This window comes from Diplotaxodon limnothrissa, linkage group LG22 (assembly GCF_057381915.1).
Source record: "Diplotaxodon limnothrissa isolate DT_005_m linkage group LG22, D_limnothrissa_male_GT1.1, whole genome shotgun sequence".
In the NCBI taxonomy this organism is placed as follows: domain Eukaryota; kingdom Metazoa; phylum Chordata; class Actinopteri; order Cichliformes; family Cichlidae; genus Diplotaxodon; species Diplotaxodon limnothrissa.
The window spans coordinates 2,361,998-2,375,836 of record NC_140616.1 but is presented as its reverse complement, the minus strand read 5'-3'; the positions used below and the strand labels follow the sequence as shown (position 1 = coordinate 2,375,836).

General features: G+C 40.7%; 2 protein-coding genes across 2 annotated transcripts in view; one reads left to right on the top strand and one right to left on the bottom strand.

The window, feature by feature from the left end:
- The window catches only part of col14a1b (collagen, type XIV, alpha 1b), a 164,220-nt gene extending 162,454 nt beyond the window's left edge, over positions 1-1,766 (top strand). The window contains exon 47 of the mRNA XM_085345751.1: positions 1,486-1,766. Within this exon, the coding sequence (XP_085201877.1) occupies positions 1,486-1,766 (281 nt within the window). The remainder of the gene's footprint in view (positions 1-1,485) is intronic.
- Positions 1,767-5,185: 3,419 nt separating this feature from the next.
- LOC146609123 (NKG2-D type II integral membrane protein-like) lies at positions 5,186-11,868 on the bottom strand. Its single transcript, XM_085346954.1, has 7 exons — positions 11,724-11,868; positions 10,406-10,516; positions 9,182-9,247; positions 7,125-7,184; positions 6,730-6,869; positions 6,147-6,253; positions 5,186-5,418 (listed from the first exon to the last, which is right to left on the bottom strand). Exons 1-7 carry the CDS (start codon positions 11,866-11,868, stop codon positions 5,298-5,300), a joined length of 750 nt encoding a protein of 249 aa, XP_085203080.1. The 3' UTR covers positions 5,186-5,297.
- Positions 11,869-13,839: the final 1,971 nt, after the last annotated feature.

The window sequence follows — 13,839 nt, the reverse complement described above, 5'->3', positions numbered from 1 at the left end:
GTCCACTTTCACCCCCTCTCTAAAACCTTAAATCCCTGACAGTCAGTGGCAGGTTCAATGTAGCACCATCAGAATTATTGCTATGATCCAAACAACCCCACATGTTAGACCACATGTGACTTCAACCATGATGTGGCTTCAGTTAAGTTTGCATACACTCATGATGGGCGGGAATGTGGTAGTAATTTGGAGCTTTTTAGGATTTCTTTGAACTCTTCTTTTTCCAGGCTGGAATGATTGTAAAGCTTAAATCTTTAATGACTTATGGATCTGGATTAAAAGTATGCAAACACCCAAACTAATATGTGGTTAAATATACCTTCAGGCAAGCTGCACTTCAACCAGATGCTTTTGTTAGCCATCAACAAGCTTCTGGCATATTTCTGACCTGATGATGGACCACTCATCCAGGAAGAATTGGGAGGGATCATTTAAATTTGCTGGTTTCCTGGCAGACATTCCTGATCTGTCAGAGGACTCACAGGACGTTGACCATAATCATAACATTTTGTAAGAGATATATTGCTCCCAGTATTACACAGACATGAATTACTTAGAGAACAACATGCAATTATATATCATCATCTGAGCTGATCATCAGCAGATGTAATCTTAACCACATCAAAGACCATTATTATTATTACTTCCTGTAGTTGTAGATCCCTAAAAGTCAAACGTAGATTTGGTGCACATGAATCTAGAGTGGCTCACTGAGGTGCCGTATACAAACAGCACTACTTTATGTGATGCATTTGTTGCTTGTTTAAATTTTTTGTTGTATTTTTTAGGAGCAAGAAAAATATGGAATTATCAGTAGTTTGATAAAGAAATACTGTGAGCATTGACACGGTCGTCCTCTCCTTACCTTTTCTTCTAGATTATGATCGTCCAATTCCTCTTTTTTAATTCCCAGACTCCACTGACTTAATACAAACTCCTGTAACTCGTCCCAAACACTCATCTGCACGACAACTTTGAATATTTTTGCACGTTAAGTATCCAGATGCTTATCATTTGAAAGACAATATCTGAAAACATTGTTACTTAAAATATGACAGTTTGAATGATGTCATACTTGGCTGGTAATACTTAGACATTTGTACAAAATGTCTCACAAAACGTAAACATCAAAGCTCAGTCTGACTTATTTAAAGCTTTTTATCCTAACGACCCTCAATATTGTCAACACTGACTTTCTAACCCAGACTCACACATCCTGACTGGGTAACCCAAACTTTAAACTCCTCACCTTATTAACTGACTCATAAACCTGACCTGGTAACCTTTGGTAACCCTTGTCTCTGTGTCTCTTGCTCCTTCCTTCTTACCCACCCCTTTGTTCTTGCTAACCCAATCAAAACCCTACAAATTGCTCCAAAACACTGCTTCCTGTGGTGGCGGGGTCGGCCATCTTTGTTTTGGGCTTTTCACTGCCTATCCGCCGGGCTGCTGGTTGGCTCATTGCCTGGTTGGTCGGCATCACAGAAGGCGAGGATGTCACTGACGGCGGCGCTGTCCCCGCAGTCCAACTACCACCCAGCGTCTTCCAGAACTACGGTGAGGTCGAGGAAGACGATCCGTACCGCTACTACCAGCCCAACTACCCGGCCCCTCGACCAGTGGCGCCTGATGATCCCGCACTGGCCCTGGGTGACATTGAGCTGAGGTCTCCTGGCGTCTACCGCACCTCTCGGAGTGTGAAGGAGGAGGAAGAGAAAGTCGGGACGAAGAGGCGACTAAAGAGAGGCGCTGCGCGGACTAACTGAGAGGAGTTGATTCTGATTGGGCGGCTCGGAGCTGCTATGGACTAATCAACAAGTGCCTGATGTAAAGGATTTCTTATGGACATTGTAGAGGGACGGGAAGGGATACCAGTCGGGACTATTGTAACATCTATGCTACATTAAGAAAACTTTCAAAACAATTTACATTTTGTTTTTCATTTGTCAACAATATTGTTTGGAAATCGTCGGATCTTAAAGAGGGTTCATGTTTCACAGGTGAACTGTTCTCACAGACTGTATAACAAAGGTTCATGTAGCCACCAATGACGTTCCCCGCTGGTTTCTAACGTTTCGTTTTGAATCCTGTTTGGTTTCCTGATGCTGTTTAAAGAAGCAAGGGATCAATGTGAGAAACCAGTGGAAATGGTCAAGGGGTCGTGACCTCTCAGTTCATAGACACATTAAAGTACAGTAACGTGTCAAACTGGGCAAAAACACAGCCGTCCATTATTTTTAACTGCTTCAATAAAGATCATGGGGAGGAACAGAGTCTCTCCTAGTTAACACACAGTGAGTGGTTTATCACAGGGCTGTCGGGCTGTTTGCTTCAACCAGTGGAATATTTAATTCTATCCACAAGAAGGGAAACCAGTACAACAAGAGACATAACCACTTATAGATACACATGGAAAATGAACACTAGGAACACTGGTGCCCTTCTCATTGTTCAGTCATTAACAGTTGTGCTTTAACATGAACTGACCAAGATGTAAACGATCTAAATGGGCCTCAGAATGTAAATGTCTTTGAAGCAGAGTTTGAATCTCTGCAGTTATCAGGACACAGCTGCTGGATCCCAGGCTTAACTTCAATCTACGACTCTATACTCCATCTACTTTAATGTCTGCATTAAATTCTGTCATTACAAAGTAAACACAGCTTGAAGCAGATTGTTGAACAAAGTAAATAAAACCCTGACAAATATCTAAATGTACCACTGCTTACCTTCAGTCCCTCTGATGATAAATGGTCCCTCAGCTAAATCAAACGCTGCTCCCTCAGTCCTCACAACAGCAGCTGAACTGCTCTGAACTCTGCATCTACACACAGATGATCTAAACTAATGGAGCCTTAAACCACGCCCCACTTTATCATTTTTATTCTTTATTGGACAGTTGATTAAATAAAGGGGTTTTAAAGAAGACTGAAAACGACTGATTTTGACCCTGAAAGTTTCAACTTTAAGGTCACAGATCGACTATGTCAGTTTCCCCACAGACTTCTGTCAAACGCTGCCACCTTCTGGTCATCAGAGAGAATTTAGGGTTCAAGGCTAATCAGACGTAGAAGCTACATCCTTCTTTTATATACAGTCTGTAACTGTCCCTGTGGTCGTTAATCAGAGACTCGTCTGTCATTTATATTTTTAACCTGGTTGGTTAAGTGCCTCCAAACGGTCCAGCAACAACTTATTTCAAACTGTCTCCTTCATTATTTTTTCTTTAAAGCCTGTTAGTCTTACAAGATTTTATTTTACTCTGTTGCTTCTCTGACAGAAAAAATAAAATAAAAATATCCAAAAGGTTTTGATTTAAATTGCAAAGTGTTTGATGACAATGATGTAATCTGTTAGTGTGTTGGTCCTGTCCTGCATCAGTCTGATTATTACCTCCAGTGTCTTTGTTTTAAAGCCTTTTTATGTAAAGTTTTGCATGTTTTTGTTTATTTCAGTTACCATGCAGTGTATCATTTTCTAATCATAGAGCCATACAAACATTTTATTGTTACATATTCATATTATTTTGTAGTGCAGGTGTTGTCGCAGTATTAAGCTCAAACTGGTCTCTGTGTTTGGGGAGGCTGATGAAAATATAAGTTGTAAAAACTGAGATTCTTTCTGTGTAAACGTATTTTGGTTCAGTTTGTCAACCCACAGTTTTACTCAGAGAAGCAAATTTAACAAAGTTTAGTTGGAAAAAATGTTATTTTTCACAACGCTCTGTTTCTTACTTGGTGTTTTTATTTAGTTATCACTTCATTTCTTGTCTTTATATTCAGACTTTAATCCTTTAGTCTCATTGTCTGAAAAAAATCCCAGTTACGTGGAGGACTATGCTTTTATTCAACCTTGTTTGATGTGAATTTGGCCAGAATTTGAACTTTGAACTTTCCTTCTGAGTTTAGTGTTTTGAAGCCTTCAGGTCTGTGAGGAGAGCAGTTCCCTCTACACCTCCGACCAGAATGTTTAAAAAATAAAATCAAGGAATTAATTTATTTTTCACTGGTGTTGATTTCTGAGAACAATAAAACTGAAGTACAACCATCAGTGCTGCCTGTGTGTGTGCTGGTTGTAAATGTGTTGCTGGACTGAAGTCTGATTAAACTTGAAGTGAGCAGGAAGCCTGTTGGAGCCGCAACAGCAGGAGGCTGACTGGAAACTTTCAGGTGAGTCGAAGTTTAAAATTACACACATTATATTTGTTACACAGCAGACGATATTTAATATATTTAAGGGACAATTTACATTAAATGAAAGAAAAACTTGTGGTGACCATGAACATATGCAGATGTGATCTGACAAATGTTCATTAAGGACCCATAAATGTCCATAACACCAATTCTGGGACCAATGATCAGCCTGTCCACCCGTCCCCACCTCTGACTGCTCCTCCAACAAAGCACCAGTCAGTTTGTAGCGCCTCCTACTGGCAGAGGGCCCACAGTCCTGTTAACACAAAGCTCAAGGTGGGATCCTGACGTCACGTTCATTATTGAGGTGAGTCTTGTTTTTCTCTTCATGGAGGTCACACTTGTTCACACTCATCCTTCGTTTATATGTTTATGTTAAATCTACACTGACCTGTACCCCGTGCTGTGACCTACATGGCAGCCTGTGACCAGAGATGTAGCAACACGTTACACAATGATGTTAAAATGCACAAAACATCTTCAGTTTAGAGCTGACACGTTTGGGACGTTGCAGACGATTACAGATTTTGTTCATGTGCATTTTGTCTAAAGAGTGAAACATTTCAAATCTGACACGACATCAAAATATTTATGCAAACAAATCAATCTTGTTGCTGAACTTTGAATTAATCTTTGACAGAGGTCACTGGTGGTGATTAGACTCTTATCTTCCAATATTTATTATATTGGGAAATATAATGAATATTGTAAAAATAATGAAAAAGCATTAAACTAAAATTTAATGGGTAAAAAATCATGAAAATATTTGAAGTTGAAAAACCTGAAAAACACCCAGAACTGTAGTTTTAGGACCAACAGGCTGATGAATAAACCGAGTAAAGCAAAGTAAAGACAAGCTGCACTTTGACTTTTATTAGAACAATTTGCTGGAACTACAGAGTAATGAAGTACTTCAAGGTTTTGTGTGGATGACTTCCAACCTTACTGTACAGCACAGAGCACAGAGGGACAATATATGTAATCAATATATGATGCAGAATGAACAAGTAAAGACTGTAAGCTGAGTCTGAGGCTCATGCAGGACATTTCATAGTGAGGTGTCTTTGGTTGGATTATTCAAACATTTACATCAAAGCACCAAACTCATTTCTCACAGATGAAGGTCATTGAATTAGGATAATATGACCGTGTCCATTTCCCATCATCGTCACAGCAGACTCCATAGTAACCATAACTGGGATTCTCATGTCCTGCTGCCCAGAACCTGTCAGAGAGATCAAATCTGATAAGAAACTGGACTAAACTCATAACTATTGTCACATTCATATAAATATGCGTCTCTTTTGGAATATTTCCAATATTTGCTGTATTTCTTTCCCAGGTTTCTCGCCCACTTTCCCTCCTTTAGACTTTTCTCTGAGAATCATCATGCACACTAAAACAGCTTTCAAGCTTTGATGAATATGAAATCTTCCTGCTGTAAAAATGGAGAATAAAAAGAAGTCAGAGCTGACTTTCTGCTGTTTGAAACTGTTTTGTCAGCTGTTTACAGACATCACTTTGAAATGTGTGTCTATCAGGTCATATTTACTGAAGCTTCTTCCTTCATATGTTCTGAAGTTTTACAAACACCAAAGAAGAAGAGACAGGAATTCTCTGAAACACTTTTTGTTCTGTGAGAAAAGAAACATTACAGCACAAAAACATGAAGACAAATTGAACAAAGTGAAATGTGTCGGTCGCTGCTTTGAACATGTTTCAATCCTGATTCCTTCAAACTGACTTGTTGTAACTGAACGTCATCACAGACTGCAGATGAAGAGAGTTCAAGCACAGCTGTTCATTCAAAGGAGGATTTCTGCTTTTCTTTACATTCAGTTTGTGGGGCTGTTGGAAAATAGCTCAGCTCATGTATTGCTGATCTATCTTCCAAAACATCAGTGTTTCACTTCTAAATAATAACTCTGGAATAGAAACAAACTAATGTCTCACCTTTCTGTCAGCGCTGATCCGTCCACCCATTCCCATTTAGATCTTCCTGATGTCTGTTTGGATCTCAGACCAATCCAAGAGTGTCCTCTGAAATTACTGACAAATTCCTGTTTGAGAAGAGACACAAATATTGTCTCCAGTCATAATTCAGCACTTCTGTTGTAGTGACATCATCTTGTGAACCTGTCTGAAGGAAGAATAACTGTGATGAAACTTTTCTTCCATTGTGCAGAAATCAGAAAGAGCCAAAGAATCGATGAATATCAGCTCCTCCTGTAGCTCAGTCAGTGTTGCAGTGGAATCAGTGTTAACAAATCATTTGATTCAGTTGGATTGAATCAGAAAAATAATCTGGATTATGAGGATTTCTCTCATTTTATAACATTTCTGTGTAAATTAAATGTTTGTCAAATGTGTAAAAACTTTACGTTTGAATGTGTCTGCAACAAAAAAGGAGAATCCAAGAAATCCATCAGAGTGGAGACAGGAAGCAGGTCACAGACTGACAGCAGGTCAAAGACACAAGTAACAGGTGACTGTCAGCTCCATCAAAGATCACACAGACATGAACAAACACACCCACCTGTTCCTCTTTGCTGTTTATCATCACCAGATCAGCTCCTCTGGTCTTACAGTGGTTTTGACTCTCAGACCAAGTTTTACTCTCAGTGGATTTAAAGTAACAGCTGCTTCCAAATCTCATCCATCCTTCAGGACACTTCTCTTAAAGTCAAACACATGTTTTAAAGTCAGACTTTGTGTCCTGTTGTATCACATTAATCTTTGGTTCCTGTCATTTTCCCTGTAAATGCTTCATTTAAACTCAGGTTTTCTCTCTTATTCATAATGAACTGAAACTTACATTTATACAGAGAAACTGTTACACAGCATCAAACATTTAGGATTCAAAACAAAGACACAATCAGGTTATCACTGTGTAACACTGATGTTTTCTATCAGTTATTCAAACTTTATTACCTTCTATCTTCTCCTTCAGCTTCTTCACTTCTTCCTGTAACTGACTGTTACTCCAACCAACTGAAATATTTCAGTGAAGCCAAAATAAAATAAAATAAAATAAAATGAGTGAAACGTTGAACAGAAATAATCTTCTTCCTCTGCTTTGTCAAATATCAATAAGAGTCAGAAACTTGCAGCCATTGCTCTTTAACATGTCCTGTGGGTGGAGGTGTTAGAACTACAGGAAATCTGATGAGCTAAATACGTATCAACTGTGAACAAAAACCACTGACAAGATTCAGAATAATTGTGCTTCAGTGTGGAGGAAGAAGGTGAAGAGTCAAACAGCATTTCTACACCTGTAGTCAGAGATGTTATCTATATGCTTTGAAAGAATAGATTCTGACTCATGTGACATGTGCCTGTTCTCACTGAAAATATGTCTTTTTACATTCAGTCAAAGCTGCTCTGAGGCTTCAACACTTCCTCATATCAAAGTGTTTCCATGTGATCAGGTACTTCCTGTATTTGCTGTGGCAGAAGGACACGTTCTGGTTGTGAAGCTGCATGTTTGTTGGCTGCTGGGATTCAGTATCAGTCATACATTCATTTGCAGCCAAGATCCCATCTTTGTAGCTCAGACTGCTGAAGACTCACACTGACTGCCTGCAGCATCTCATATAGCACACACAGCATCAGTGTCTATGATACAGTAACAGACTGAACTTTGACCTGTTGTTATGACTGTCATCATATTTGTGTCATTTTGTGTAACTGCTGTGTTTTTCTGTCCTTCATGCAAAGCTCTGCATGCTGCGCCTCAGCTGTGACTGAATGAGAGGATGATAACGGGCATGTGCAGGTACTCTGCTGTGATTGGTGCACCAACATGCTGCTTTATGATTACATAAAGAGCCAAGATGGCCGCCGTCTGCAGACGACTCATTCAGCTTTTCCTTGTTCCAACCTGCCACACCTGTGCAGCTCTCACTCTGTGTTTCCTGATGAGTTTGAAGCAGGTTGTGTTATGGTCCTGGGTCTGTTATATGTGATTTAGATTTTTTTTGGCCTTTCTATTATTTTTATGTAACTTTAACTCTTTGGGTTTATATTCATATGCTAGTTTTGCATGTTATATTTTCAGTGTTCTGCCCTTTTGTGTAAAGTTTCTGTCAGTGTTGGAGCCATTTTATGTTTTTGGTGCTATTGCAATTTCTCAGCACAAGAGGGAGTAGTAACCCTACTTGCCACTGTCGCCATAACCTTTTAATCCAGGTTCAGTGGTGCTCAGGTGTGATGAGATGGGACAGAGGCAAACAGTGTTTCGACCGTGTATCAGTGTGAATCAGGTCGTGTGAGATCCTTTTGGTGTCATCTTCAGAAATTAGAAGAATAAAGAATACATTTTTAATTTAATGGAAATGATTAATGGACACTTTGCACAGGTCAGAGCACCTGTCACTCATCATCTTGATCTTCGATTAGCGATGTTTGGCCCTACAGTCAGTGATGTTTCCTTTGTTTGATTACTTCCTGTTTAACCTTTGTTTAACCTGTGTCTGCTGTGTTTGGTATTTAGTTTACTTTCCTTCTGTTTTCCTGTGATTAGGTTCAGCTGTGTTCCCCTCCTGTTTCATCGTCCCACATTACCTCATGTATTCATTCCCATTGTTTCCCTCACCCTTTGTCCAGTCGTCTCACGAGCTGTGCTGTTCCTAATGTTTTTGCCTGTTTTTCTTTCTTATGGACTTTAATGTTTCCTGTTTCTCCACCATCTGTACTTTCCTGGAATAAACACACTTTATGTTTAACATTTGCCCACCATGTTCTGCATTTGGGTCCTGAAGCTTCCACCACACCGTGGACAACATAACCTGATAGTTTGTAGGGCTGAGCTGCCTTTGACTTTGAACAGTTTTCTCCTGATTATGTTAGTTTGGGAGGTCAGCAGCTGCAACTTGTTTTGTTTCTTTTTATCAGATTATCTTTACACAAGAATCTGATTTAAAACATAAAATTAACCCACTCTCAAATACAGTCATCTCCAACTTTAATACTTCTTAATAGTTTCTTACCTTCCATCTTGTCCTTCAGCTTCACTTCTTTCTGCAGCTGCTCTTTTTCCAAACTCACTAAAATATCTGGTTAGAAATGCAACAAAACAGGAAATTAATTTAAAATCATTGCACTTTCCCAGATGGACTTTTTTATTCTCACTTTAGATGAATGGAACTAACATGAACTTGTTAGCTAGCTGTTTAATACACCAAGTGAACTAACTAGTCGCACAATGACAGGCGGCCACTGTCTAACATAGTGTGACTGCACCTGCATCAGTCTGCAGCAGATGCTGCTTCAACTGCTTTTTAAAAGAATCAGTGGAGTCTGTACAGCATACTGCATTTCGTTGCCTTGTACCTGTGACATGTGCAATGACAATAAAGTGGAATTCTATTCTATTCTATTTTATTCTATTCTATAAAACCAGTGGGAGAGAATTCCACAACATTGGTGCCGCTGCCTGAAAGGCCCGATCACCACTAGTTTTAAATCAAGTGCTTGGGGCCACCAACTGTCTCTGACCTGATGACCGTAGAGCTCGTTTCAGCAGGTCACATATGTACTGGGGAGCCTGAACCTAAAGGTTAAAACTAAAATTTTAAAATGAAACCTAAAACTTACAGGCAACCAGTGAAGGGAGGCCAAAACTAGAATAATATGGGATCTTCTCTTGGTGCCTGTAAAGAGTCGTGCTGCCACATTCTGCACAGTCTGAAGACGATTTAAAGCTGATTTGTTAAAACAAGTAAAAAGGGCATTACAAAAAAATGATAAAAGTATGAATAATCATCTTAAGTTCAGCCTTTGACCCCATTAGTCTGACTTTTGAAATATTCCTTAAATGATAAAAATGCCACCGTGCAGTTTTTATGAAGAGGAAACTATCCTTAGAGACCAAAACTCATTTGGTCCTGAAGGGAAACATGTTTTTACTGCAGCAAAGGTGCTCATTTTAACATGGGAGTCTGTGGGGACTGACTCGCTTTCAGCATCAGCCTCCAGTGGTCATTAAAGGAACTGCAGTTTTTGCTGCTTCTGTGTTGGCTTCATGTACCTTCCTTGAAGGAAGCACATGACATTATAGTAACAAGTTTGCTGTTTGTGTGTTTTCCAGTGAAGTAGGAGAAACACTGCAGTGTGGGAACAGGAACTAAACACAATCAGGTCTGCAGCATCAAATCATTTCACTTCCAATGTTCAAAATCAAACATCTAACATATTGGAATCAAATTCCTCACAGCGTGTCATGATTCCCACCACAATCAGCAGATACAGCACTCCCAGGTTCACTTCAAAAGCTCTGAACCAGCTTCTTCTCACAGCTGGAAGCTTCTTCTCGGTGTGAACATCTACAAAGATAAAACAAAAAGTCCATTTATGAAGCACTAATGAGAGACTTTGGAGCTTTTTATTAATCCTCACTGTAGGAATGATCCCAGTAGAAAGTAAATCAGATTTACCAAACAAATTAGTCGAGTTTGTTAAAAAGTTACAGGAACTCAAACAAGGACAAAGTAACATTAGTCCATTCCAGCTGTTGTGATCGGTCGGTGCATTTCTGGCCACTTCTTGGTCGCAGCTTTTGAATAGATCAGTGAGAGAAAAACAATCCTCCTCTCAATATAAGGACTAAATGAGCAAAACTATCCTGATGGACGTGAGGGAACGTAGAAAGAAGTGTAGAAACCTGAGGGACAAATATGGAGGAGAGTCCCAGAATATTAGTTTCTATGACGATCATCTGCACGCGGGTCAGAGCTGTGAGGAAAGTGTAATGCTGAGGAACAACCATGAACTGTGGAAACTTTAAAGCTGATTTATAACAGAGTGGTGCTGGGTGTGTGTTACTCTGTGTTTGTGCTTCAGTTACACTCAGTTAGCTTTCTGCTAGCTGTTTCCATCAGTTTGCTTCTCTCCTCTCTACACTCACTCATACTGCATTTTGATGCAGCTGAACTCACAATGAATCTGCATCTTTCTGTTCCTGTTGTCAGACCACAGAACAACTATGAACTACTGATTTAAACGTGCTGCATTAACTACAGGGGGAAGCTGCTAACACACTGCAGCTGCATACCAAGCTGCTGCTCTGCACCTCTGAAAGACGCATTTTTGGAAGCACAACATTGTCGGACAAACTCGACATTCACATATGTTTAAAACAATGACTGTGTGGACAATCTGGCTGTATTTACAGTCATGTTATCACTTGGAGAGGAAGCAGAAAGAGCTGTGCTGCTCCTATTGGCTGCTTCTCTCTGCCACTCACAGACCTCTTCCTGAAAGCAGAGCAGCAGCTGAACCAGTTTGACTTGAAGCCACAGACACTGAAACAGTCAGACGGTTAGAAACGGAGCTCCTAACTGGGAGTAAACAGGCCCAGTGCAACAAATGATCTGTGTGCCAGTTCGGACTGGAAACATATTCTGGGCACATGTGACACGAACACTAATATGTCTTAAAGTGGTCGGATATCAGAGCTTTAAAAGACACTGAACAACACTTTCATCACCAACATTTTCTTTGGTTTGGTCACTTTGACGATTTCCTGCTTACCAGCTTCTTGTAGGCCAACGTCAGGGTGCTGCTCTCCATCATCTAACACCTCCACCTCACTCTGCTCTCTCACTCCTCCATCCTCTTGGGACCCTCTGCTGTATTTCACCCTGAAATCTTCAACACTTTGAATTTCTGTAGACATTTTGAGCTGAAAGATCTTTGAGCAGCTTCACCGTCTGTCTGTGTCTTTAAGTCCGACAGCTTTGACGAGAAAACAAAGAGGAAGTAAAACAGGACGAGTCACAGTTCTTCTGACACGTCAGGAGGCGTCAGACTGTCAGTTATGTACAAATGAAAACAACATTCAACAAGATCTGAAGTTCAGTTACAAGAATGTAAAACACTGGAAGAAGTTTTGTTTTTAATATTTCTATCACAGAGATAATAAGCTTTAACTCAGCAGCTGCAGTATGTTTATAATAACACGGCTTTGTTAGACGCTGCCTTCTACAAACTGTAAGCACATCGAAGCAGCAGAGAGAAGAAGTGTTTGTGACACAGGAAATATGTCAGAGTGAACTATTTATTCATCTTTATTTTTACCAGCACAGAAACTAACAGGGCAGCGTGGTGCTGCAGTGGTGAGCACCATCACTTCTCAGAAAGAGAGTTCCTGTTTTTGTTATGTGACGGCTGTGTGCAGGCAAGAAAAGGACCCAAGGTGCAGACTCCAGAGACAAACATAAACTGAAACAGCTTTGATGCTGAACTCAAACAGAACAAAAGTAAGAATCCAAATAACTTACACAGGCAGACAAAACACACAGCAAAATAAACGGTAGATGGCGACAATGACAAACTGCAACACAGAGCTTAAATACATCGAGGGAGCAATCAGGGAATGGACAACAGGAGGGAAACACAGCTGGGGCAAATCAGAACTGACGAGACAAGGAAGCGTAAATTGAGCACACTGAGATAAGATAGAGACCTTCAAAGTAAAACAGGAAACACATAACACAGACTGAACAAAGACACAGACTCACACTGCCTGTGAGTCTGCACTACAACAGAGGGAACAGAGACGTGGGACCAGGGCAGACAGAGACACTGACTGGACACGGGGATATAGCAACTAAGGATTACACAGAGACAAACCATAAGACATGACTCTAACAAAAACCCAAAGACTAGAAGTTATAAATAATATAATAAACTCAAAAAACCCTGGGTCAACGACCCAGGCATCCTAACACTTTTGGGTGGAGGCTCATGGTCCTGGTCTGTGAGCCAGCGTTTGTGTTTGACGTCTGATTCTGGTTCATTTCATGTTCTGAGGTGAAGTTTTGGTCATGACTGTTGTGTCTCTGTTTGTGTCCCAGGTCTTAGTTTGTTATCTAGCCTCAGGTTTTCTGTTATCATCCCTCCTCTGTGTCCCCGCCCTCTTCCTGTGTTAGTATCTCTCTGTGAAGTCAGTCTTGTCTCCATGCTGATTGGCCTGTTCCCCAGTCGTGTCTCTGTTTCTCTCCCTCCCTCTGTTCCCTGTGTTCAGTCAGTCTGTGTCTCAGTGTGTGTTTCTGCTGTTTCCTGTTTTACTCTGACAGTCTCTCGTCCTGTGTGCATCTTGTTTAGTTTTGCTTCCTGGTCTCGTTAGTTTGATTATGTTCAGCTTTGTTCCCACCTGTGCTCTGTTCCCTTGTGTTTCTTCTCACAGCCTCCTTCATTCCCTCCAGCTGTGTGTTCGTCTGTTTAGTATTTCTTGGTCTAGTTATGGTGTTTTGTAGTCAGTAATAAATTGTCTTTAAGTTTGGTTTCTGTCTCCGACTCCCACATTTTATCTGCTATCCTGCCTTGCCTCACACAGCGGTACATGACAGGAGATCTCGAGCACTAAAATAAAGCAGCAGACTCCGACCTACAAGTGGCAGCAAGTAGCCGTTTCCTTTCTTGAGGAAAAGCTGAAGTGGAAGCGTTGGCTCACCCCTGGTAGGAGCACATTTTCAGTGGTACTCACCGGGCTCTAAGGGGTCCTCAAAGACGCCGTGTTCGTCCACCTGCTGCCCCGCCTGCACCTGATGCTCTGCAGCTGAAAGTGGGCATCATCCACCCATCTCTGGTTGCTCACGGTTGTTGATCAGCCTCTCCGCTGCCCGCTCATTGGCCTGCCTCCTCA

Bases quoted from the DNA above. Each gene is read 5' to 3' on its own strand.
- LOC146609123 (XM_085346954.1), bottom strand. From the start codon at position 11,868: ATGTCTACAGAAATTCAAAGTGTTGAAGATTTCAGGGTGAAATACAGC. The intron at 6,870-7,124 runs GTAATAAAGTTT...TTTGACTTTAAG, and splicing joins GCTGAAGGAGAAGATAGAAG to AGAAGTGTCCTGAAGGATGG. The intron at 5,419-6,146 runs GTGAGACATTAG...TCTCTCTGACAG, and splicing joins GGATCAGCGCTGACAGAAAG to GTTCTGGGCAGCAGGACATG.